Genomic DNA, 26,719 nt, shown 5'->3' with positions numbered 1-26,719 from the left:
CACTTCTGCCCAGAGTTCTGAAGATCAGGCAAGACCAGGCCCAAGTAATCTTGGTGGCTCCACACTGGGCATGAAGAGTCTGGTATCCCGAGCTATTGAGCATGGTCATCGATCCTCCGATCAGACTGCCCCTTCAGGAGGCTCTTCTGTCGCAGCCGCAGGGGACGGTTATCCACCCGAACCTGTCCAGTCTCCACCTCCTTGCGTGGAGTTTGAGCGGTGACAGTTGACGGCTTTTGAGCTTCCACCCAAAGTCTGTAAAGTCATCTTGGCAGCCGGGCGTCCCTCCACCAAAACGGTATACACCTGTCATGGGAAGAAATTTGTGGCATGGTGTTTCAACAAATCTGTTGATCCCATCTCTGCACCTCTCTCAGAGGTTCTCCTCTGTATTCTCTCTCTTGCCCAGCAGGGTTCGGCTCTGGGCACCCTCAAGGGATATTTGTCTGCCCGCTCTGCCTTCTTAAGGCTACCAGATTACCTTCTCTTTTCAAATCTCCCATTGTTGAGAGGTTTCTTAAAGGCCTCACTCATATGTTTCCTCCCGTCCCGTTCATCATGCCCCAGTGGAATTTGACCTTGGTCCTCACATACCTCATGTGTGCCCCTTTTGAGACGCTCCACAACTGTCCTCTACGGCTCTTAACCCTTAAAACAGCTTTCTTGATTGCCATCACCTCTGCTCGCAGAGTAAGTGAGCTTCAAGCTTTCTTAGAAGCCACCATTCCTAGAGGGGCATCCTGACAAAGTGGTGCTTCGTACAAGGGCTTTCTTTCTTCCCAAAGTGGTAACTCCCTTTCATGTAGGTCAGTATCACCTTGCCTATTTTTTACGCACCCCCACATCCCTCTCATGAGGAGGAGAGACTCCACTGTGTGCATTCAAAAATAGCATTGGCGTTCTACCTATATCATACCAAAGATTTCCGGGTGGACGATCAACTCTTTGCAGGATATGTGGGTGCGAGAAAAGGGAAGGTGGTGCAGAAGAGGACCATTTCGCGATGGGTAGTCCTCTACATCAAGATGTGCTACGCTTTGGCGAAATGGCAACACCCTGAAGGTTTGCGCGCTCATTCAACCAGAGCAACTGCTGCTACCACAACGTTAGCACGTTGAGTTCCAGTCCTGGATATCTGCCAGGCCGTAACGTGGGCGTCCTTATATATGTTCACCAAGCATTACAGCCTGGACAGTCTGGTCCGCATGTACGGCTATTTTGGCTGTTCGGTCCTGCAGGGCTTTTTTGTGTTATCTTAGTTCGCAGCTGTAGGAAGTTGGCTCTGTATATACTATTTCAAAGTAAGAAATAGTGTGCACAGAGTCCAAGGGTTCCCCTTAGAGGTAAGATTGTGGCAAAAGTAGATAATTCTAATGCTCTATTTTGTGGTAGTGTGGGCGAGCAGTAGGCTTATCAGAGGGTAGTGTTAAGCATTTGTTGTACACACACAGGCAATAAATGAGGAACACACGCTCAAACACTTACTCCAGGCCAATAGGTTTTTATATTGAAAAATATATTTTTTTAGTATATTTTAAGAACCACAGGTTCAAGATTTACAATTAATACTTTAAATGTAAGGTACTTCACTTACATACTTTAGGAACTTTGAATGAAAGCACTATCACATACAGTCTTTGTAAACATGGCAATAAGCTATTTTCGAAGTGGACACAGTGCAAAAATCAACAGTTCCTGGGGGAGGTAAGCAAAGGTTAGTTTTGAAGGTAAGTAAAACACTTACAAGTCTCAGGTTTGGGGCATAGGCAGCCCACTGTTGGGGGTTCAAGGCAACCCCAAAGTTACCACACCAGCAGCTCAGGACCGGTCAGGTGCAGAGGTCAAAGAGGTGCCCAAAACACATAGGCTCCTATGGGGAACAGGGGTGCTCCGGTTCCAGTCTGCCAGCAGGTAAGTACTTGCGTCCTCGGGGGCAGACCAGGGTGGTTTTGTAGAGCACCGGGGGGGACACAAGAAGGCACAGAAAGTACACCCTCAGCGGCACAGGGGCAGGCGGGTGCAGTGTGAAAACAGGCGTCTGGTTTTAGAATGAAAACAATATAGGGACCCGGGGGGTCACTTCAACGATGCAGGCAAGCACAGGGGGGGCTCCTTGGGGTAGCCACCACCTTGACTAAGCAGAGGGTCACCTGAGGGTCGCTCCTGCACTGGAGTTCGGTTCCTTCAGGTCCTGGGGGCTGCGGGTGCAGTGTTGGTTCCAGGCGTCTGGTCCCTTGTTACAGGCAGTCGCAGTCAGGGGGAGCCTCTGGATTCTCTCTACAGGCGTCGCTGGGGGGGCCCAGGGGGGTCGTGTCTGGTTACTCACGGGCTCGCAGTCGCCGGGGAGTCCTCCCTGAGGTGTTTGTTTTCTGCAGGTTGAGCCGGGGGCGTCGGGTGCAGAGTGTGAAGTCTCACACTTCCGGCGGCAAATGTGAAGTCTTTAAAGTTGTTGAAAAGTTGCAACTTTGTTGCAGATTGTTGAGCAGGGCCGCTGCTCACGGGAGTTTCTTGGTCCTGGGGGTCAGGGCAGTCCTCTGAGGCTTCAGAAGTCACTGGGGCCAAATCAGTTGTCGTCTTCCTCCTTCTCTGCAGGCTTGTAGGTCAGCAGTTCTTCTTCTTTCTTCAGGTTGCAGGAATCTGATTTCCTGGGTTCTTGGGAGCCCCTAAATACTGAATTTAGGGGTGTGTTTAGGTCTGGAAGAGCAGTAGCCAATGGCTACTGTCCTGGAGGGTGGCTACACCCTTTGTGTGCCTTCTCCCTGTGGGGAGGGGGGCACATCCCTAATCCTATTGGGGGAATCCTCCAAACTCAAGATGGAGGATTTCTCAAGGCAGGGGTCACCTCAGCTCAGGACACCTTAGGGGCTGTCCTGACTGGTGGGTGACTCCTCCTTGTTTTTCTCATTATCTCCTCCAGCCTTGCCGCCAAAAGTGGGGGCAGTGGCCGGAGTGGCGGGCATCTCCACTAGCTGGGATGCCCTGGGGCGCTGTAACAAAAGGGGTGAGCCTTTGAGGCTCACCACCAGGTGTTAGTTCCTGCAGGGGGAGGTGAGAAGCACCTCCACCCAGTACAGGCTTTGTTCCTGGCCACAGAGTGACAAAGGCACTCTCCCCATGTGACCAGCAACATGTCTGGTGTGTGGCAGGCTGGCAGGAACTGGTCAGCCTACACTAGAAGCCGGGTATGTTTTCATGGGGCATCCCTAAGATGCCCTCTGGGTGTATTTTACAATAAATTGCACATTGGCATCAGTGTGCATTTATTGTGCTGAGAAGTTTGATACCAAACTTCCCAGTTTTCAGTGTAGCCATTATGGAACTGTGGAGTTCGTGTTTGACAAACTCCCAGACCATATACTCTTATGGCTACCCTGCACTTACAATGTCTAAGGTTTTGCTTAGACACTGTAGGGGCATAGTGCTCATGCACATATGCCCTCACCTGTGGTATAGTGCACCCTGCCTTAGGGCTGTAAGGCCTGCTAGAGGGGTGACTTACCTATGCCACAGGCAGTGTGAGGTTGGCATGGCACTCTGAGGGGAGTGCCATCTTGACTTAGTCATATTCTCCCCACCAGCACACACAAGCTGTGAGGCAGTGTGCATGTGCTGAGTGAGGGACCCTAAGGTGGCATAAGACATGCTGCAGCCCTTAGAGACCTTCCCTGGCATCAGGGCCCTTGGTACCAGGGGTACCAGTTACAAGGGACTTACCTGAATGCCAGGGTTGTGCCAATTGTGGAGACAAAAGTACAGTTTAGGGAAAGAACACTGGTGCTGGGGCCTGGTTAGCAGGGTCCCAGCACACTTTCAAATCATAACTTAGCATCAGCAAAGGCAAAAAGTTAGGGGGTAACCATGCCAAGGAGGCATTTTCTTACAGTAGCCCACCACAGGTGATGGTACTGCTCGGGTATCTATTCTAAGGTAAGGAATCTGCAACTATAAGTCTCTATCAGATGTACAAGTTACTTACCTTTGGTAACGATATATCTGGTAGAGACATATTCTAGTTGCAGATTCCTTACTGACCCGCCCATCCTCCCCGCACTCCGAACTGATTTCTAGGGACAGGTACTTCCCTCTAAGACCCTAGTTTTGTCGCGCCATTCGCAGTGTTCTTCATGGATCCGCGCTACTTGCAGGGAACGTCTTGAACGAAACTGACATTAGCGGGCCGGGGTGGCGCCTATATATGACCGCAACATCATCACGGTGACCTCGATGTCGACCGACACCAGGGGTACTGCTCAAAGAAAAAATCTCTGGATCCAGTCTGACACCTGGGGAAATTCTAAGGTAAGGAATCTGCAACTAGAATATGTCTACTGTAGTGAATCCTAGTTTGTTTTAATGGGATAACAGGAGTTAGCTTAGCCTCTGGCTTGCAGACTCGTGCCCCCGTCACTGAGTGACTTTTAACCTACTTAGCCTGCTCTGTCTTAGCCCATTTAATGATTTAATTCTTCTAAGATGGCTGCCTTGTTTATAGTTAGGCCACTTGTTATGAGTTACATTATCGGTGTCCCCGCGCTAAGGCGTCAAGATCAAGCAACAAAGATAAACAAACAGTAGGTGTTCACACTTAGGGATTTTCCCTCTCTATACTTTCGAGGGATTGTTTATATTAATTGCCGTCCCAAGCATGTCTGTTATCTATTGTTTGGGAACACACCTACGTCAGGGTCCTTGTAGATCTGTATAAATACATCGCACTTTAGACAGATAATCAGAGGGATTCCGACCAGAGAGCATTGCCACCATCGCTGATATCGATGCTGCAGTCGTCTTGACGCTGACCCCGTCTTTGTGTCCCTGCAGATACTGAGATAGAGACCTCATTCCAAGGTAACGAGGGTTGGGGGCTCCTCTCATGGACATGGCATTGGCAGATTAGGTTTAGCAAACCAAACTCTCCTTTAGGTAGGCGGTTAGGCCTCTCACAGTAGGGTATTAGGGCATATTACGTCTTGTATGTCTTTCCTATGCATTGCAAGATGGTGGGGGTCTTTGTAATAATGACTCTCGTCTTCACAATTCTGTTTCTTGCATTATTCATTATCCTAATCATTGCAGCCCATGCAACGTATCGCAAATTGCAGTTATGTTAAATAAAAACTATTGAAACTTTACTGCATCTTAGTCATTGCCTGTGTTTGTTTGAGACATGATATATCCGTGAGAAAGGGGTAATTTCCGTTTAACCACGACACTCCCTGAGATGTCTTATTCTTGAGTCCATCGTAAAGGCTGCCACAAATCACCTTTTACTATGGTGTTCCTAGTGAGGTGCTGCTAGTGAGCCAGTAAGGTTGGGACAACAGTTGCGACTTGTTGTAGGAAAGGCGTAGTTGCCTACAAGCAAAAGTACTGTCATCCTTTAACCAGCAGTCTTGGCCAGAGCAAGTGTCCAAGATACGACATGGCGCCACCAACGATGGTGTTTAGGCACTAATTTACGGATACCCCGACTATCACTGTCTCATAGACAATAGGTACCCTAAGTACCAATATATGGAGAGGTCCGTGGTCTTTGGGAAAATACTCCTCAGCTGAAAAGGTAACACCTGATTAAGCTGTAGGTTGTTCGAGCTCGAACTCATAAAAGGACTTATACTCCCCATTTTGGTGTTCCGTTTCTCTAAACGAAATGGCTGCTGCCATAGACATTCCTGAAAATGCTAGACAAGCACTAACACAACATTTATTAATGCATGGCCTTACAGATGAGGGCGGGGATGTCACTCTTATAATAGAAGCTAATGAAGCATACCAAACAGAAACATTTTACTGTTGGGTCACCTTTCCTGAGGTAGACCAAAGAACACATACATTCCACACATATGAAATTGCAAACGTGCCTTTACGGTACCGAGCATACCAGTATCATGAAATATCACTTACATACCAAGAGCATCAGAACTGGTTCGAAGGCGCCCTACCACATGTACTACAAAGAGTGAGGTTAGGTCCGTTAAGTAATGACAAGCCAAAATGGCCCATGTTTGCCACCTACATACCTCACCCAGGCATACAAAATATGGCAATAGCAGATCTGCGAGATATATATAATGAATTAGTGACATTATATAGACGATTAGTTCAGTTCGTAATGCGAACATTGAACATAACACCAACGCGTCCAGCACCTGGTGGTTATCAATTGGCTACTGGGATTGATCCACAAACAGTGCATACTATTATGGGTAAAGTACCCGCGGAATGGGAATAAATACCGTTCTGGATTGCCCAGAAAACTAATCAGCTGGAAGCTGTGTTTCCCCATACAGGACCACAGGAAAAACAGACTGCTCACCATGTGCTTGCCTTTTGGAATGGTTCTTTCGGTGGATGACTGTGCCACATGGGGTACAGTCTTTGCTGCCATATATACTTCCACACACGGTACCCAGACAATTGCCAATTTACCGGAAGTATTAAAATAAATACAACATGAGAATGGGGCTGCACCAGCCCTGGGTTTGGGGGTGAAATTAATGCGTAACTTTGACGCAGTATCTTCAATAATACTCAGTAACATTAAAGGGGAAGCAGTAGCACTGGCAATTCGCCAGCGTCTCCGGGAAACTCCACACCAGGAACAAGAGAGACAGCTACCAAAAATGATTTCCGATACCTATACTAGTATAGGACGGGATAGTTTGGGAGCCAAGCCAAAGAAATTGGAGTTACAAGATACCACCCATAAGGAGGGTACAAAGCAGGCACAAGAGGGATCTAAGAAGCGCTGGGACAAACAAAAAGATTTCAAAGAAAGAAGAAATAAGAGAGCTGATTCTCCACACCCGGAAAGCTCTGAAAGGAGATATAATCTCAGAAATAGGGAGAACATTAAAACTCCAGACAGATATACTGATTCACGTCCCTCTCGTTCCTTTCAGGACGCACCGGATAGACGTAGTGAGAGAGGGGGCCGTCAAGATCAACGTCCTGAATACATGAAAGAAAAGAAAGACTCGCAACAGTCTACCATTAAAACAGAAGGAAAGACTCCTCAGCAAAAGCCACAGTTTAAAAAGAAAAAGTTGGCAGCACTGACAGCTAAAAATGCCAGTATACTTGAGAACACTGTTGAGGAACAAGACGTGTGCAGTGACTCTGTTAGACAGCGCAGCAGACGTCACAATATGTCGCTAGAGTCTGAAAGATCATCTGAATGCGACAGCAACTAGCGATTTCATCGCAGTTGAAACAGCGGACGGTCGCGTTCTCCCCCAGATAGGGTATATAATTTAAACATTCAGATAGAGGGAAACGTGGAGCGCACTATTAGGGTGATATTTTGGGATGAACTTATAGTGATATCCTATTAGCCAAAAGAGACTGGCCACCTGAACACGTCCGCAAGCTCCCACATGGGGAAGATGTAATTTTGCCTTCCTTCTCCGATCTTGTTCCGGAAGCAGACAAAGAAGCCTATGCTTCTGAATGGGCTTTAGCGCAGGCACCGGCGTTATATCGCAATCATGTAGGTTGTGGCAAGGAGTCTCCTTTTCATGTTATTCCGTTAGGTCTACACCCCAGCCACAATATCCTGTTGAACATAAATCAAAAGCTCCGGTGAGGGAGATTCTCGCCCAGCTTGAGTACCAGGGAGTGATTGAGCCCTGAACATCTGCAATGAATAATCTGTTATTCCCCGTTGCAAAGCCGGACCATTCATATAGAATAGTCATTGATTATAGACATTTAAATAGTCATACACACACTAATGCTATACAAAATTCACACAGCACGGCACTAATAAACAATATAGTGCATAAGAAATATAAAACAACATTAGACATATCTAATGGCTTTTTCTGCCAGAATTTAGCACATGAAAGTCGTGACCTGAGTGCATTCTCATTTGGCTCTCAGAAAAGCTTTTGTCGTTTACCTCAAGGCTATAAAAATAGCCCAGGGCTATTTTCAGCCCGTGTAACATCAATATTACATGATTTTGATTCTGAGGCGTTATCCTACGTGGATGACATATATCTCACAGACGACGTCCTTGACATTCATCTTACAAGGGTCGATCAGATCATTCTGGGATTTACAGACCTCGGTCACAAATTCAATTTTAAGAAAAGCAAGATCGCCTTTCTCAGTGTATTATTCCTGGGATATGAGCTATCAAACGTGGGAAAGAGCCTGGCCCGCACTTTCTAGAAAAATGTGCTTAACTGCACCCTCCTAACACACTTAAACTACAGTCATTACTAGGTTTCTTTAATTTTCTCAGAACATACATTCCAGATTATGCACAACGTATCAAGCCACTTTATGTGTTAGTTCAGCCCAATTTTTCTAGCAGACACTGGACATTAAACACACACGCACCCTTAGGGAGATGCAACAGGACATGCTAGAAGCTAAACACTTGCACACATGTGACAATAAAACAAATTTGGTCATCAGAATAATTGCTGGTGCCATTAGATTTACTTATGTCACCTTCAATGAGGGTGACACGGTACCCATAGCGTACAAATCACATTTATACTCCAATGCTGAACAGTGTTTTGCACCTACAGAAAAGATTCTGATGGCAGTTCAGATGGCCGTCATAAACGAGAGACCACTTGCCCAGGGGAAACGTATTATTGTTGGTGTCTCCCTGGTGCCGGCCTTAGAGGCTGTCACCAAAGCTAGCGTTCCCAACGCTAAAGCATTACATCCACGTTGGATTCAATGGGCAACGTCGCTGACTGCCACTGATGATTATATATTCGATCCAAAACTTCAGACACAAGAGTTTCTCCAGTACGAACAAGAGTACCCCACTCCTCTAAATATCTTGCCACTAGACAGATACCATACTGCCATATACACTGATGGTTCGGCACAACCGGCTGTAGGTACTAAACATCAATACTCGGCAGCTTGCGCTGCCATGAGCGGTGTGATGGAAGATGGAGTCTTCCACCCTCACGATACCTACACGCAGACCTTAGGGGACTGCACAGCCTAGTTTGCTGAACTTAAAGCTCTTATTCTATCGCTCAAACATACATAGCCAGGATGCTGGACTTTAAGAGTCTTTGACTCGTATTACTGCGTTCAGTCATACAATGACTAACTCAATCATTGGAAAGTGAATGGGTTTAGAGATTCTAAAGGGAACACCATTAAACACAAAATATTGTGGGGGAGGGTGGCTGATCTTAAGGATAAGCTGCCGTGTGTCCATGTAGTACATACATTGGGACACCAACGTATAGGAGTACACGTTACTGGTAATACATTGGCTGATGAAGCGGCCAAAGCAGCAGTAGCTACGGCTTCTGTGGCTGCAGTGACTTGTTCTCAGACGAGATTGGATAATGAAATATTGACTGCCGTTAATGCTTTGGCTGCAGACAAGCCCCTTCTGAAAGGATACCCTACAAACTATACTTACCATATAAGTGCGCAGAATGTTGCTTATACAACAATTCCTGGGGTTGGAGATCGAGTGATCCCCAATGAAGACCAGAGATTAGATCTAATTAAAGCAGCGAATGAGGGTGTCGCTTCTGCACATGCTGGTATATCGGCTACAATAACACTCCTACAGAAACGCTTCAGGTGGCCTGGTCTATGCAGACGAACAAAACAGTATGTCCTTTGCTGTGACATTTGCCCAGCAGATCAAGGGCTCTAATATCAAACACCCACCACAGACATCCCTCTTAGTGTCCAACAGGCCACTACAGTGTGTGTACCTGGACCATTATGGTCCCTTACAGCCTGATGGTGCATACAAATACATTTTAGTCGCTGTAGTTTCTTGTTCTAGATTCCTGTGGGTATGGCCACAGCGGTCGGCTGATGCCCGGACTGTTATAAAAGACTTGCTGATCTTTATCGGTACATATGTGGTTGCAGCATTCCATTCAGACCATTGCCCTACATTTGCCTCTAAGGCATTCAGAGACACCATGGGGACGATGGGTGTTGAACTCCATTACTCCTCACCATACCATCCAGAGGGAAATTCAGTCGAGGTGAGGCGGAATCGTGATCTAAAGCAGTCCTTAACAGCTCGAGTATTAGGTTCAGGCTGCAGTTGGTTACATCACCTATATGGGGTCCAGAGAGCACTGAATAATCTGCCAAGACGGTCCTTGGGGGGACACACTCAATATGAGGTTCTCTTTGGGATACCTATGTATGTCCCAGATCTTGATGCCCCTGGTATGGTGGCAGCAGAAACACCATTTGACATAAATGAACGTCTCACTGTTTTACAGGAGCTTCAGCAATTTCGTTATGATAAATCATCTGCAAGTGCTGCCACCTTAGGAATAAGGGATTTAGCGAAAACTTCAACTGGCTGGATTCCTAAAGTTGGGGATCTGGTTTGTGAGAAGATCGCAGTGAAGAAGGAGTTCGGCTCATCATGCAGAGCACCTGTACCGGTCTTGGAAATTCAAGGCACCAGGACTGTCATCTTACCACTGCTGTCTGGTTCTAAAACGAACAGATTCATCTCCATTGATGACGTCAAATTACACCATGTGGCCGATCCTTCACAGTAGACCAAGAGGTCCCTTGGGTGGTTCCTGATCCCCTCTCACTACCCAACAGGACATACGTCTACATAGTAGGATGAACAACACTACTACAAACTATGCAACAATGTCAATTACTGTTCCAGACACCTCCTTGACCATGGGGAGGGCGGAAAATGAACCCTTGCTAGTTCCTGTCACTTCTTCAGTGACCACCCCAGTTCAAGATCTAGCTGTTTTTTACACAAACACATCACAAACTAATGACACTGTCTACCACAAGCCTCCACGTGAAGTGGACCAAAGTACAGATGGTGCACCAGCTCCCGTGTTTGCAGAGACTGCCTCTGGCTATTTCATTGACATTGATGATTTTTCTTCAGATTCATCCACTACTGTGATTGACAACGTTTCAAAAATAAGTCAGCTGTATCAATGGCTTAAAAAGACCTATTTGAAATACCCATGGAACTATTTATGGTTCTGTTTGACATTTTTTGCATTATTTTTATGGATTGGTTTTGTAACTGTTTTCTTTTTGCTTATAAATGGTCACTATATTCCTGATTGCTCCTCTGTGGAGCCTGTTGATGAAGTTTTAACTCCATATCGTTCTTCACATAAGGTCCGAAGAGACTTGTCCCCTGTAAATGTTACAGCAATACCTATTTCTGATGGGATTGTGTGGGACAAAGTTCCATTCGATATATACGGGCCTACGGAAATTATTCAAATACCATACATGTTCAAAATTTCAATGACTGATGTAATTACACCTGATGTTGTCTCTGATGATTGGGATGTTCAAACAGTTGATTCTATGCTAGCTGGAATGAAGGACTATTCCGCTTTTGAAAGTGATGATGTATATGAACATACAATGAATTATGGGGAAATGTTCTGCTATAACATTTGGGGACATTACTACCTACACCGTGCCACTAGATACATGCCAGTATTAAACTACACACAGTGGGAACACTGTTCTACACCACCGGTGGGGAGCCCAAAGTACTATGGTGATAAATTTACATACTTTATTGGGCATGACACAAAAAAAGCAGAGTCGTATTATTTTAAAATACCTCTGGCACATATTAGGAAAATTTTGCTAACTGATACAAAAATGATTTATTCAGATCCCTTTGTTTCCCGGCTCGCAGTTGAAGGTTACGAATACTGGAAGAGCACTATTGATTTGAAAAGTGTATGGGGAACACAAGATTGTCAGATACAGGGTAGGGAGGCTTTATTTTGAGCATGCCTGATTCCTTCGCAAATTATTTTCTTAAATGACACTATTCAGCAGACATCTGGTCTGGGGTTAGCAGAAATTAAAGACTTGAACACACCAAGTATCCCCACTCCGGCAAGGTTTAAAGATTGGCAATACTTCCTTAATATCACCGAGGACAGGCTAGATGCAATGGTCAAGGCTGGTACCTACAATTCTTCACTTTCCAGTCCCGGCGGGTGGTTAAAATGGCCCACTGACACTAATGAGTGTCAAGCATGTTTTTTGAACTCTTCAGGGGTTTTTTCAATTAACAGGCCAGACCCTCGCTTCATATCGGGTCAACATACAGGTATAGTTACGAAATACAGTGTGGGTAAGCTGTGCCAGCAATGGGTACAGACCAACACATTAGCCGCATGTTGCGGCATGCGACCAGGATTTGCCTATGCAATCTCGGTCTCGAAGGTCGTTACGTGTTGTGGACTTGTTTTGTTCCTCCCACACGAGAGAGAAAAGTATCTGACATGTGGCCCCATATAGATACTGTTAATGTGAGCTATGACAAGCTGAGCAGGCTAAAGGCGCTATTGTTTCAAAAACAGGTCGCCTTGACATCCGCAAAGGAAACGTATGCTCTCCAGATTGCGAGATCATCAGCCGAGATACAGTCCCTATTAAATACCAACTTCCCCAAGCACTTTGGAGAACTGGTATCCAGAATATTCAATGCTTCGAGCACCACTGGCATTGTTCATTTCTTTAAGGCTGTCGGGTCTGGTTTTGTGTCCATCTTCCAGACTGTCTTCGGAGTCATTCCGTCAGCCATCCATTCGCTCTTTTCAAGTGTGCTTGGTGGCTTTCCAATTTTTTTGGCTTTGATTGGCAGACTACTACTGCTATTTCTTCTGATTCGCAGTGGTTGTTTCTTTCCAGCAACGCAGAGCAATGGAGCCCCTCCCACCAACTCCACTGTGCCGTGAACGCATGGTTCGGATCTTCGGTGCACCCTTGCTGGTGGAACTGGAGCATGACTGGTCGTTGTCATTTCGGCCCCTTCTCTGGTGCATACAACCAGTCTTCCGCTGCATATGGTGCCTCTTTGAACATCTGCCTCTGGTCTGTCTTGCTGTTGCACCGACATCTCCTGTGGACCACGAACTGCTGATGTCCCCGATGAGGGTTTGTACACGGTCATGCCCCTTGAGACTGCGGTTGCTCCACGAGGCCACCTATGAGCCTTCCGTTTTGAGATCTACCGTGGATGAGGACACTGCAACGGATAACGTTACACCAGAAAGTACTGCTCACTACTGCTCTGTGGATCCGTTTGTCCTCCCAGCACTCGATTTTACATCAGATGATGTTGACTCATTTTTTAGGTCCTTGGTTGGTGACTTCGATAAGACGTACAGCAAATTATTTGATGAATTGACTTGCCATTCCCAATTCAAAATTTTGCATTTAAATTAATATTGCTTTGGCACGATGTGCTTATCATGGTTGACATTAACATCTCTGTATGTGTTTTAGCGAAATTGTTTTTATTATCTTTTTAACACTTTTAAATATTTTTTAGCTGATTTTTATGCTTTTAGCTTTTTAGTTTAGAGCAATTTTAGCGTTTGGGTTCCTGTACCTTCGTCATACCTGTTACGGCAATGGGGAGGGTGTAGTGAATCCTAGTTCGTTTTAATGGGATAACAGGAGTTAGCTTAGCCTCTGGCTTGCAGACTCGTGCCCCGTCACCTAGTGACTTTTAACCTACTTAGCTTGCTCTGTCTTAGCCCATTTAATTATTTAATTCTTCTAAGATGGCTGCCTTGTTTATAGTTAGGCCACTTGTTATGAGTTACATTATCAGTGTCACCGCGCTAAGGCGTCAAGATCAAGCAACAAAGACAAACAAAGAGTAGGTGTTCACACTTAGGGATTTTCCCTGTCTAGACTTTCGAGGGATTGCTTATATTAATTGCCGTCCCAAGCATGTCTGTTATCTATTGTTTGGGACCACACCTACGTCAGGGGTCCTTGTAGATCTGTATAAATACATCGCACTTTAGACAGATAATCAAAGGGATTCCGGCCAGAGGGCATCGCCACCATCGCTGATATCGATGCTGCAGTCGTCTTGACGCTGACCCAGTCTTCGTGTCCCTGCGGAGTCTGGGATAGAGACCTCATTCCAAGGTAACGAGGGTTGGGGGCTCCTCTCATGGACATGGCATTGGCAGATTAGGTTTAGCAAACCCAGCTCTCCTTTAGGTAGGAGGTTAGGCCTCTCACAGTAGGGTATTAGGGCATATTACATCTCGTATGTCTTTCCTATGTATTGCAAGATGGTGGGGGTCTTTGTAATAATGACTCTCGTCTTCACAATTCTGTTTCTTGCATTATTCATTATCCTAATCATTGCAGCCCACACAACTTATCGCAAATTGCAGTTATGTTAAATAAAAACTATTGAAACTTTACTGCATCTTTGTCATTGCCTGTGTTTGTATGAGACATGATATGTCCGTGAGAAAGGGGTAATCTCCGTTTAACCACAACACTTCCTGAGATGATTTATTCTTGAGTCCATGCGTAAAGGCTGCCACAAATCACCTTTTACTATTGTGTTTCTGGTGAGGTGCTGCTAGTGAGCCAGTAAGGTTGGGACAACAGTTGCGACTTGTTGTAGGAAAGGCGTAGTTACCTACAACCAAAAGTACTGTCATCCTTTAACCAGCAGTCTTGCCCAGAGCAAGAGTCCAAACTACGACACTACCAGATACATCGTTTCTGAAGGTAAGTAACTTGTACAATAGTATTATTTTGCCATTTTTAGGGGCAAGCGCAAAGCGCTCCGTCCCTCTTCTAATCTCACTTTAGGCGGATTTTAACCACGCCCATGTTACGTCAGTCACTTTCATTGTTTCGTGGGTTTGCCTTTTAAAATCTGCTTGTTTTGCTTCGTGAAAGGCATGCAAACGTCATGCCTTTTCAGGTGTTTAACCATGCTCAAGAGCACCGGTAAAGTACTGGAAGCATGCAAGGCTCCATGTTTTCCGTGTGTTTTCTTTATTTTGCAGCGCGATCGGGCTCGTTTTCTTTTTCCTTTAATGTTGCAAGAAAAGTCCAGTTAGGAGTTTACAACGCTAATAGCTCTAACTCGATGTAATGCGAGACCCGTTGCATTGCAAATGCTTGTTACACTTGTTGACACTCTCTGGGCTTAGTTTGCACATCATTGTTAGCAGTTTAATATCCAAATATAGCAACATGCAACAGAAAGGTGACTAGTCAACCTTGGCAAAGGAACATCCACCGCAGGGCAACACGTCTTCATGCGTTTTTAGTTATTTTTTAACAGCTTTTGACCTTTCACTGCCTTGGCCTTCCTTTTGGATTACCTACTTTTATTAAGCATTTTTAGTTAAACATTTTTATTTACTTTTATATTACACATGCTCAAAAATGGAAAGCTAAGTGGATTTCTATTTGTCGAACGTTTTTTACTACCTAAATCCACTGAGCATGCTCCCCACCCACAGAATCTCTGATTAATCATGGATTATGTCACTCAAACCTTGCACTAGCTTTGCCGTTATTGTTCTTTCTGTAGCCTGTTAATATTCTGGAGCAGCATAGCCGCTCTCAAAGAATGCGAGAAAAAAAAACCTTCTCTTGCACACCAGTTCCTGTAGAAGTAAGAGCAGAGATTTAAGTGACTTTAGATCGGTCATGCCATCAGTTATTTTTTTTTTTGTTTTTAACATGCCAGTTGTTTATCTTTTGTTGCATGTCTTTCTACTATTGTTCCACTAGGATTTGGGAGTGGCTCTGCCTTTGGAAGCAGCACCACAGGCGGCTCCTCATTTGGATATGGAACTGCAGCTAAGCCCTCTGGAAGTCTTAGTGCAGGTTTGTACAAGAAATAATTATTTTCTCTGAGGATGGCGCTATCTACCATTTCTGCTTTTGCCGGTAGTGCAATGACTTTTGCAGTGATCTGCCCAGGATTTGTAGACTGCAGGGCTTTTTCCAGTTCTTGAGAGCAATGTGTCTATTTTTCAGGGAGTAACACTTATGAAAGGGAAACAAAACCTGAGTTATACAATTGGGCTTAAAAGGACAGCACTATCTCCAGAAGGGCTTGGCATTTTGTCCTGCGTAAGAGTTCTAGGCAGATCACTGTTTTCGTTTCGCCGTTAGGCTGTTATGTAAGCAAGGAAGTTGAGGTTGTTCGTCTACTCTGTAGATTTGTCCTGAAAAGGCTACGTATGATCTACACTGTTTTTAGTGGGCACCAGTTTGTGCCATTTTAATGTTTGCCATTTTCATGGCTTATTAATTTTTAAGTCTATACCGAACAGTCATCTGACAGTAGTCTGTTTTTATTTACCGCCTCTGGATGTCTTACATTTTTTTAAGTTGTCTTTTCAACAGCTAGAATATTTGTATTTTTTGTAATCGCATTTGTGCTTCGTTGTAAAAATGCAGGATTTAACCCGATTCGTGACTGCATAGCTGCTGCATAATTGTTTGGTATTTTTTGCAATTCTTGACCTATACTGGCTTATGTCTTACAAGGTTAGAAAGTCCCTAAGGATGTGTCCAAGTGACAACCTGTGCCTTATTTTATCATTCGGGGAAGTATGTTTTCTAGCACCAGAGATCCATATCATGAGTCTGTTGATAAGCGCTAATAATGATTTTAATGTTGATCACCAACAGAGTATTTATCTGTTGGACGATGTTAGTCAGCTTCAAAATGGTACTTATTTGACATGGGTGACTACTACCCCCATAACCAGACCATGACACTCCAGGCACAGGTGGTGACAGCTAATTATAGTAGTGGGGTGCTCCGACATTTTTTACCCAAATCCCAGTAATGAAGACTACACACTGTTTTTCATGATAAATTCACGTAGAGCTGCATGATTTGGGCCTCTTAATTCTGAGCTGTGTGTATGAGTGTTTGAGTACATGAAAGGAAAGGAACAGGAAAGATCCCAGCAACAGCACTTAATTACCCAGAATTTTTTTTTGAAGCCAGCTCACAGAACAAAGGTACCTACTCACCTGCATATTGCTTCTGTTGAGCTGGTCCACCTGAAATGAAAGTACACTTTTTCAGGATATGTCTTGCTAAATTTTGTGGTTAGCTGTAAATCTGATTGGCCATTTTGATTTGGGTCATCTGCCCAGAACGTGATTAAGCTCACCCCTGTAACATATCTAGGGGGTCACGTTTTACTTCAAAAAAGCTCTGCACGCCTGTGTAGCGAAAGGAAAGGACCCTAGGAAGATTTTTTGAGGTTCTGCCTTCAAGAGGTAAAGACCGTGTCCCTGGAATTAAGGGCTAGGTTTATGCTAATAAGCCCTGTTAAAGAAGGTTATCTGCTCTGAGTGCAGTGAGCCACCTTTACAGTGCCAACGCCTGAGATCCACCCATACACTTTAAGGCACTTAGCACTACTAAGTCAAGCTGAGATTGAAGTGTCCACATTTATGCCCAGCACGACTTGAACAAGCTGATTATCTCAAGCTGTGTGTTTGAGGAACAAATATCCTTGCAAGTGAAAGTATGGTGTGTATGACCCACATCACCTTTAGCAGCCCACTTAATTGTCACTGACTTGGTGCTGCAATTGTGAACTGTGCCCCGTAGCCGTGTACTATCAGCACCTCTTAACAAGCACGGCAAACATCAGGGAAGAGCTTTCACCACCTGCGAAGGTCATCACAACAGGGCCTTTACACTGGTGCATATGAACTGCACAGTGACAGCCGTAGTCAGACAACAATGATTCATTCAGAGTAAGATACAAACTTTGAATTAAATACTTGTGCACTCAAAACGCTTTACTTAACGAGTAGACAAAACTCCTGTCTACAGACTTAATAAGAGTGTAACAGTATTTCTCTTGTTCCAGCCACGTGTACCACTCTTCCTCCACTGCGCACAAAAAAGTTGGAGTGTTACGAAGACGTATTGTAAATGTCATGAAATTTCGCAAAACTACTGACAATCTTAATAATACGTTTTATGCCTTGTTCTAGAAGAATAACACTGCTTTGACAGTATGTTGGTTATAAGTGCTACATCTGCTCCGTGAACTAGACATTGTACCCCACACCGCCACCAAAAGCCAGTTTTCACTATTAGATTTCACGGCCACCTAAAGGTTAAAGCTTAAATAGATGGTACTTGTCAAGTCAGTGAAGTTGCAGTTTTACTTGGTTCCTGTGTTTACAAGGACATCAGCCATACTTGTCTCAAGAAATGCTTAACTTCCCTTGAGTCTTTGTCTTCAATGAATTATGTAGTGTTCAAGATGCAAAAGCTTGTCCTTTTAACGGTTCTTTTCTTTGTACTAAATGGCATTGCATAGTTGGATTTAAATTAGGACTTAATTTTTCTTTTTTTCAAACCAAGATCTCGTGGTCGGTTAATGCACATTACACAAATTTTATGATGTCAGACCCCCTAAGATCTAATTTTAAAGAACCATCTCCTTTCAATTTATAACCATATGGCCAGGTAATCACCAATGTCCCTTAGGGGAAAAAACAAACAAAAAAACATTCCCGCCCAAACACACCAATGTCACTGACGAGAAAACCAATCAAGTTCTTTGGGTTAGGGGTCGTAAGACCCCTGGCCGTACGTATTTACACATACACAAAAATACACATTTATATCAACCTACGCACTGTAACCCATAATTTTGCGTACAAAAATGAAGACATGGTAGTTATCTAATCATAGCGAAGATTGTTCCTGTGCATTCTTCAAAACATACTTTTGTTAGTGAGATCATGACTGGTTCCATTGTCCCTTCCTCCTAAAACCCCATGTCACATAAAATGGACATGGATTGGTCCCTTATTAGGGGAGGGCCCCACACACCGACCTCCCATACAGGGATGGCCCATTTGCCCACTATGTTACCTACCTAGGGCACCCTGTACACCCACCTTCCTCCCCACCAAGGGCCTGTGCGAGCTTGCACCCACTGTGCCTGCACGGGTGGTTGGCAGGTAAGGACTGCGTGTCAGTGACCGCCCCCAACCCCCTGCCACCTCTTTTCGACTTGCTGCCACCATCCGTTGGAGGGTCCTGTGATGCCCCTGTTATTTTCGGTCTGAAAGGATGCCTTTCATTGCCGCGAAATGTCCCACCAATCATGATCTCACCTGCCACAGGCCAGCATAGCTCACCTACTATCTGAACCCCCATACACATTAGCGCAGGCGATGAACTAACCTCGCTAACAAATTCTCAAGAAACATTTTATTACCTTCCTTAAACAAGTGGACCCCATCCCGCAAAAGAAACTGCTCGCCATTAATGCAACCATGGGGCATAGATGATAGCTTAGCCGACCTAAACAACTTACCAATCTTATTGTTTACTCACTTCACATTGTTGTTGAAGGCTTTGACCGACTTACCACCTCTCCAGTTTAACCTGGGAACGATGTTTGACCATGCAGGCACAGTCACAGGAAACATCTTCACGATCCAACCAGTCTCTGAGATAACCAATTCAAGTCTTTTCTTCGGATCTCGATTAAGTAATTGCCTCCAAAATGTGCAATAATAATTCCTGGGCGCGTACATCCCTGGTGCTAGTTTGTCCAATGCAGTTTTCAAATGAACCAAGTGCATCCCTCCTTGACCACAGAAAGCCAACAGATATCACATCTCACATATGAGTGGCCCAACACCAGCACTTCTGTAACCCCTTTCGCTCCTGAGTTGACAGGAGTCGCCAAGTTATCCAGTGGTTGTCTCTAATCCTCATGCTGTTCACCAGTGTCACCAGGAGACTACAAAAGGAGAAGATTAATTGGATGCTGATGCTTACAGTTTCATTCTCGCATAGCGCTTGTAGCAGTCAGATCTCCACCTCCCAATCCTTTGCACCGCCGGCCCTGCTAGCTTTATCCCGGCTACAGTGGTGGCAGCCCCAATTCTAAAGGAAGGGTTCAAACCTGACACCCTCAGGGCACTGCAAAGCTCGCTACAAAACTGAAACCCAGTGAGTGGTGTCCCATCTTCATGCGCCAGCAGGAGACTACAGGCCCCCTGAGATTGGTGGGCCAAAAAAGCCTCTAAATTACCCAGGGGTCAGCATTCATTTCCTGGAGCCCTATGCAGCAGAATGTGATTGCCCCCTACCCATCTGGTCTGTTCTGGAGCTGGTTATAGTGATTACCATTGAGCCATTTAGCCACTTAATGTCACCACACTGCAAACCCCCATTTAACTCTCTCTTGTTTTAGGCCACTAGCCCCCCCTACCCTCACTGCCCCATAAAATACAAGGGCAAAAGCCGCCCTGAAGAGACTGACCTCATCCTGCGATCTGCAACTGCTCCCCACGATGGACATGATAGCCGCTTGCTTAACCGTGTCAGTGAGGCACCTAGAGTCTGACTTGGTTCCCTCCAGACGCTGCCAAACCTTCAACGTCCTCTGGACCAGGAAAGCTTTTGTCCCATCCCTTTGCCCCAGCATCTTTGTTAAGAATGATATAGCAGCAATGTGGCACTTGCCGTATGAAACTTGTTTGCCCCTCTTCTCTAGGGACCCAAGAAATATTGACTCAGGCGCGAACCAGTCTCCCACGCCAGTACACCCTAGAAACATGTAGTGTGTGCAGAATGACCCCTCATTGGCATGCCTCATTCTGGGCGCTAAACTGGCTGCCATGAGGTCTGGTAAACTGGGGCACCAAGCTGCCACAGTTGCACTGGGAATGGAGTAGGAAACTTCACTGGGTGATGGTAACCGAAGGCCAGCATCTTAAAACGAGATATAGCATCCGCTGCATTGTTCAGTACACCAGGCAGAAGTTTGGATTTAAAAATGGCAATCAACTTTAATCACAGTAACATAATCTCTTTCAATAGTCTAAGGAACCACTGGCACTTGACTGCTTGCTAATTATTGGAATCAGCCACAGTCCTATTCTCCGACCAGAATACTACAGACTGCCAGCTGACTGTTCTGGCCAAACTATGAGGGCCATTATAATGGGAAAGAGTTCAAGAAAGCTAAAATTTGTCACCAATTCAGACTCCTTTGGCAACTGCTGAGCACACCATGTGGGACTTAGAAAGGCACCAAAGCTTTCCCTGCCCACAGCATTCGTAAACAATCCTATCACTTCATTGGTCCTGGCTGGTCTTGGCCACACTACTGCCCCATTGAAGTCCATCAGAAATGCCTCCCAGATACTCATATCCTGGTGGACCTTACATACAACCTGGTACGGTGGTGCTTTGCCTTCAAGTCAGACAGCAATTGACTGGGAAAATGGGTGGCCCATGGGAATGATGCAAAGAGCAAACTTCAACTGCCCAACCACCACTGCAACTGATGCAAGGTCGCCTTCCTAATCCCCAGGCATATCTTTAAAGCTTGTGAAAAAGACCAACTCAATCCCCAGGAACTTGATAGTTGTAGCTGGCCCACAGATTGTACCCTGGACCATAGGTACTCCAAAGATCCCCAACCGTTCCTGAAAGGACTGTAAGGCCACTGCACACTCTGCTGCACACGGGTGGAGGGCAAGCTCCAGAAGGCCCAAGCTCCTGAAGCATCCTGATCGCTTGGTCAAGAGAAGTGTACTTGACTGAGCCTAAGGTCCTGTCAATAGCTTCATTCACAGACTGACCCTTAGGTGCAAATAGGTTGTGTATCAACCAGTATTCTCCAAGCTCTTTTTTGGGGACTACCCCCAGAGTGGAGCAGACAAAATTGCTGAGTGGGACGGACTCAGAAAGACCTGCCACCCTCACCCTCTCCTTGAGGATCTTGGCCCTGGTGCTGCTATGATTGGGCCAGGGTGACTGCTGATTTTTACAGTGTGGGACACCTCCACACCCCGCTGCTGAGATCCTAAAACCTTCCTTCAAACCTTTGTACAGAGCTTATGCTGCCGTGAAGTTATTATAGACATTGAACCATGGTGCAATTGCCTGCCAGTTAATCGGGGAGAGGACCTTGATCAGAAGGGGGAGATCACACCTTCTTTTTTCTGCCTCTCTCCTTAGACATTTTTAAATACTTCGCCTCTGGGTGTAATGGCAGGACACAGAAGAAACAGCAATGCTTGAATTAGCGTGTCTGGAACAGGATCTTTTATTTAAATCCCAACATGAGACCCCATCCCCGATTTCCCCCAACCTCACCCCACCCCTTTCCTGCTGCTTGTCCTTGAGCCTCCCTGAAAGGGTTCACTAGGGGTAGCTTCAAGCTGCTGGGGCTTCATAAAGCGTAGCTAAGTGTTGACGTCAATCTGATCCCAAGCCAGTGTGGCCTAGTGGCCATAATCCTTCTAAACGCTTAGTCGTAGTCCTTCCAAGCCGTGCCACCAAACTCCTCATGCGCGCACACTATTCTATTCTTGTAGCAGGCCTATTGAGCCCCCACATTCAGAAAGCGCGCAGCTATGATAGCTTGGAAAATTGTGAATCCTTTTACCCAATTTAACAGCGTCTCCTCAACCCTCTTTTTATAAGACCAGTGGCTGCAATCCCTAGAATGGGAGCACTCTTTACAGTTGCACCACTTGTCCTCCTCCCTTTTGGTTCTATCCACAATTTGCACACATCAACATAACTTCCCTTCCAAATGTTTTCTTTTACATCCAGTAGCATGTATCTGCCCAGCTGGTCATGCTCATAACACACATCCCCCAGACCAGTGCTTGGCAATGATGTCCCCGTACCTGCTATAGCTAATTCCTGAGGAGGGAGTGTATCCTCTGTTGCCACTGGTACCATGGGGGGCAAGCTGCTGGCGAGTGAGGTACCAGGACTCGAAGTCCCATGCACCAGAGAACTAACATGTAATACCCCACTTGCCCCCGCCAAGGGTGATCAACCCGCCTGTGCCCGCTGTCTCCCTCAACCATCCAGGTGGGCCACTAGCCTCCTCGTCTCTCAACATTATCATCCTCAGCCACGATGGCCAGCGTGCCACCCATTAATGGAGTGGACAATATCGCAACCTTAGAAAGCCAAGACAAAACACTGACCAAATTAGCAACCAAATCAGGCTAAATGCCCCACCGGTAAAACCCCAGTTGCCATGTAACTGTTTCCATTTTGAACAGTGCTACCACTCTCCAGCACAATCACAGCGAAAACACTACCTACGTGTGCCACTACATCACCGGCGTTGTCTGCTGGAGACACCAGTATTCATACTTTCATCTCTGCGAGGTCCCTGACTTCTACCCTGCTTCTTAACCAGAGGACATGCCGCCCTGGGTGCAGCCTCTGTCCTCCTTGGCCTCTCTGCCAGTGCCACACTTTCACTAGATTGTCAGCCGTGGGCCAAATTCTCATCCATAGCATCTATCCTACACATTAAAGCACCCATATCGACCTCCGCCCAGGCGCACTTCGAACCCTTCTTCGCGCCACCCAGCATCCTTGTACAGGACCTAGATTACACATCACACCAAGCACATGTGCCCACTGCAACCTTGGGCACCAAGGCTGGACGCAAACCCTGTTAGCTACCACACAGTATCACAATAAGGCAATACAAGTGACCCGCCTTCAGGAATTATCCTAAACCAAAATCCTCCAAAACAGGAACCAAACACACTTCTGAGTAAGCCGGACACATGCACAGCCGCCGCAAACCCTAAATGTCCAAGGCACCCAAAGCCTGTGCCCCAACATGGCCAAAACAAATGAAAAAGGTGACAAACTCTATAAAAGCAAATAGCTAGTAAAACTTCAGCTAACCAAAGGCTCAAGTGGCAAACAAATCCCTTGACCTTAAGGGGTAGCTAGCAAAATGCCCAGTACAATAAATCACAATCCCCAAACTTTATTGCGTAAAAACACTGCAAAACTACACAAATATCATATGTCTGCGGCAAACCAGCCATAATGCTCTTTGTAACAAACTGGCTTCAAGACTAGTTTACTTTCTTAAGGAATGACCCACAGTAGTTTGCCCCTTGAGAAAACCCACATGCCAGGCCCCCATATGCCTCTCTAACCTCCACAGCCCAGAGTACCCACTGGAGCCATACCGAGTGCATGAGACCATGAATGCAGCTTGGGGTCAGGTGAAAAAAGCTGTCAAACCGCGCAACTGCTGGAGGCGCCTGCTGGGGGTTGTGGCTGCAGAGATCGTAGCAGAGTATGCTGGATTTCTGGAAACAAAAGAGAGTCAAAACAATGCGGGGAGAAGCGAGTAGGGGGCTCCTGCCTGCAGTCCTTCATGGTGGCGAGCTGGAAAATAGACCTGCTTGCTGCGCCTTTTAAGGGGCCTGGCTGCTGCATTGTTGGGAACGATCCCAGCAGTACTTTAGTGCTTCTGAGTACTGCACCCTAGCCAGCCATTCCTGCCCCGACCTCCGTAAAAAAGGTTGCTGCGGCTCGCGCCGCGACCCCAGTTTAGGCCCCGGATCACCGGCATATGCGCAGCTCCCCCCGAATTGGGGGAGCCTCTGCCATTACTCTTGTCACAAAATTATGCCTGCTGTAAAGCTCTTAATGCCACATTTGCAAAGTGGAAAATATCAAATACCTCAACATTCTACAAAATTAAATTACTTTAAGCTTATTAGAGACTTTGCACTTGTCTTTAATTTAAATTTATGTTTCTCTCAGTTATCTCATGTAGCAGTGATCTCCGATTGCTCCTGACTCGGGATCCATCATTCGTCAGTATAGTAGAGTCAAAGACAAGTATTGACAACTGGAGTACTCAGAAGAAATGTTAATTGGGTTTTGAATTACTTTTATAGTTCTGCTTGACCTTCCTCTTTTGTGTTTGCTGTTGAATGCCCTCCAGATTTTAAAACTCTCTTAACTTGCCAACAAAGGTGTGATGGAAGTGTTAGAATCTTTTTGAATTTTAGATGTCGAGTGTGGCCTGGGTAAATCTACTCAATCTTAAATTCTCGATACATTTAAAAAATGTAAGGCTTTATTCCTTCTTATCGGAGACACATTTCAAACAGCAGCCTCTCAGGTTTGAAAGCATTACATCTCATGCTAATGGCGTCTTGTGCTCAGACGATAGAAATGAACACCTTGATATAATTTCGATTCTCGGAGTTCAGCAGTGTCTAAGCAAGTATTAAAACTATTGACAATGCACATTTCAAATGGCAAATATTATGAGTATTTGCGGAACAAATCCTCAGTCGACCTAACTAGAACTTCTTCGGTTGATCCGGATACCTTTGTTTATATAAAATGGTTATCTGTCTGCAGAATAAGGGCTGATATATTTGAATTCAGACTAGCTTTGAACCATTTTTTCATTCATCCCAGGTTTGGTTCACTCATTATAACAAGCAAATGCATATGTCTTAAATTTAAATTGTATATGATGGACTGTTTCATAGTCTTATCCTTGCATTGTATAATTTTAATGAATTGAACGTTATCTCTGTCAGCTGCATTGTCACTTTTAGTTGAAATGCACCGCTTAGATGTGGCGGTTGAGCTTACTAATGTTATATGTTGCTTAAGATATATATGTAGAATTTTTGCTATATTTAAATGCTTTATGGTCTTTTAGCTTTAATTAATACACATATTTTAAACTAAAATCACTTGCTGAATTCTTTTAGAATTACCACAGAGTCATGTGCACTATAGCTAGACGTCTTGTGAACCTTTACTAAAGCTTTAAGGATGTGTGCTTAACATGCATTTTTACAGAAAGACCGTGGACTTGGGAGCACCTATCAACACAGTTTCTTTTAGAAGCTACAATTAAGCAATGCTACTAGCAGCAGCATGGCCACCTAATTTAAAACAAGAAGCAGTACAGATCACACTTGGGATGCCAACAGCATTCTTACCTTTTTAAAAATAAAATGTTTTTCTTTGCATTTTTTCAAAAGATAAGCCAACTGAGTCGCAATCTATAATACATAGCTTGGTGAAAGCTAAAGGAGATAAACTGCATCCAAGCAACATGCACAGTTCAGTAAGGGGTACAAAGTGTAGGTCATTGTTAGACCTGGCATTCTCAGGGTGGTCTTACCCCAGACTTTTTTTCCTTTACCTTCTCTTTTGTTGCTGTATCTTTTTTTTGGCCTCAGAATGTTGAGCACTTTACCACTCCTTATCAGTGCTAATGTGCTTCTCCCCTAAAACATGGTAACATTGGTGGATCCAAAATTGGCATATTTAATTTACATGTAGGTCTCTTGTAGAGTGGTATACCATACACCCATGGCCTGTCAATTAAATGCTACTAGATGGCCTGCAGCACTGATTGTGCCACCCTCTTAAGCTCTGTAAACATGTCTCAGGCCTATTACTGCAGAGCCTGGGTGTGCAGTCTCACTGCCAACCCGATTTGGCATCTAAAACCTCTTACCAAGCCCAGAACTCCCCTTTCCTTACACCGAAGTCCCCCTTAAGTTAGGCCCCCAGGTAGCACATAGGGCAGGGTGCCATGTAAGCAAAAGGCAGGACATGTACCTTTGTTTTTCATGTACTTGTAATGAAAAACTGCCCATTTTTCATTACTGCAAGGCCTGCCCCTCTCATAGGCCAGCGTTAGGAATTCCTTATAATATGTTTAAGCTGTAATTCCTGATCGATGAGGAGTAGCTGCATCATGTTTAGTACCATCGGAATGGTAATTATAAATCCTCTTTACTGGTAAGTACGGTTGTATTTTTACTATTTTAGAAATGACACTTTTAATAAGTGGACATTTCTCTGCTCACAGTACCCTGTGTACCTACAGCCAGTCTGCAAAACAAGTTTGGCTGGAGTTAGTTAACAGTTGCACTTGTGCATTCCCTCCAGACACCCACAACACTGCTACATCTGCATTCATCTGCATATTGATGAGTCTTCTTGGGGAGGAGGGTGGGAAGGGCTCACACTTGCATCTCAAATGGTAGTGACCAGAGCACAGACAAAGGGACTGATTACCCTGTACTGATAGTATGGAGCAAAGGCTGAACTGAAAGGGGGACCTGAGCACTC

The 26,719-nt window shown here is 45.2% G+C and overlaps 1 protein-coding gene across 2 annotated transcripts in view; it reads left to right on the top strand.

Moving 5' to 3' along the window:
- The window catches only part of NUP58 (nucleoporin 58), a 412,103-nt gene that overhangs the window by 373,639 nt on the left and 11,745 nt on the right, over positions 1-26,719 (top strand). Inside the window, exon 15 of one of the 2 annotated variants that reach the window (XM_069202233.1) lies at positions 15,544-15,639. The exons of the other annotated variant lie outside the window; for it this stretch is intronic. Coding sequence (XP_069058334.1) covers positions 15,544-15,639 — 96 coding nt within the window. The remainder of the gene's footprint in view (positions 1-15,543; positions 15,640-26,719) is intronic. 2 annotated transcript variants of the gene reach the window in all.

The sequence above is a fragment of the Pleurodeles waltl genome, chromosome 8 (genome assembly GCF_031143425.1).
Source record: "Pleurodeles waltl isolate 20211129_DDA chromosome 8, aPleWal1.hap1.20221129, whole genome shotgun sequence".
Lineage (NCBI taxonomy): Eukaryota > Metazoa > Chordata > Amphibia > Caudata > Salamandridae > Pleurodeles > Pleurodeles waltl.
This window is presented reverse-complemented; position numbering and strand designations above follow the sequence as displayed.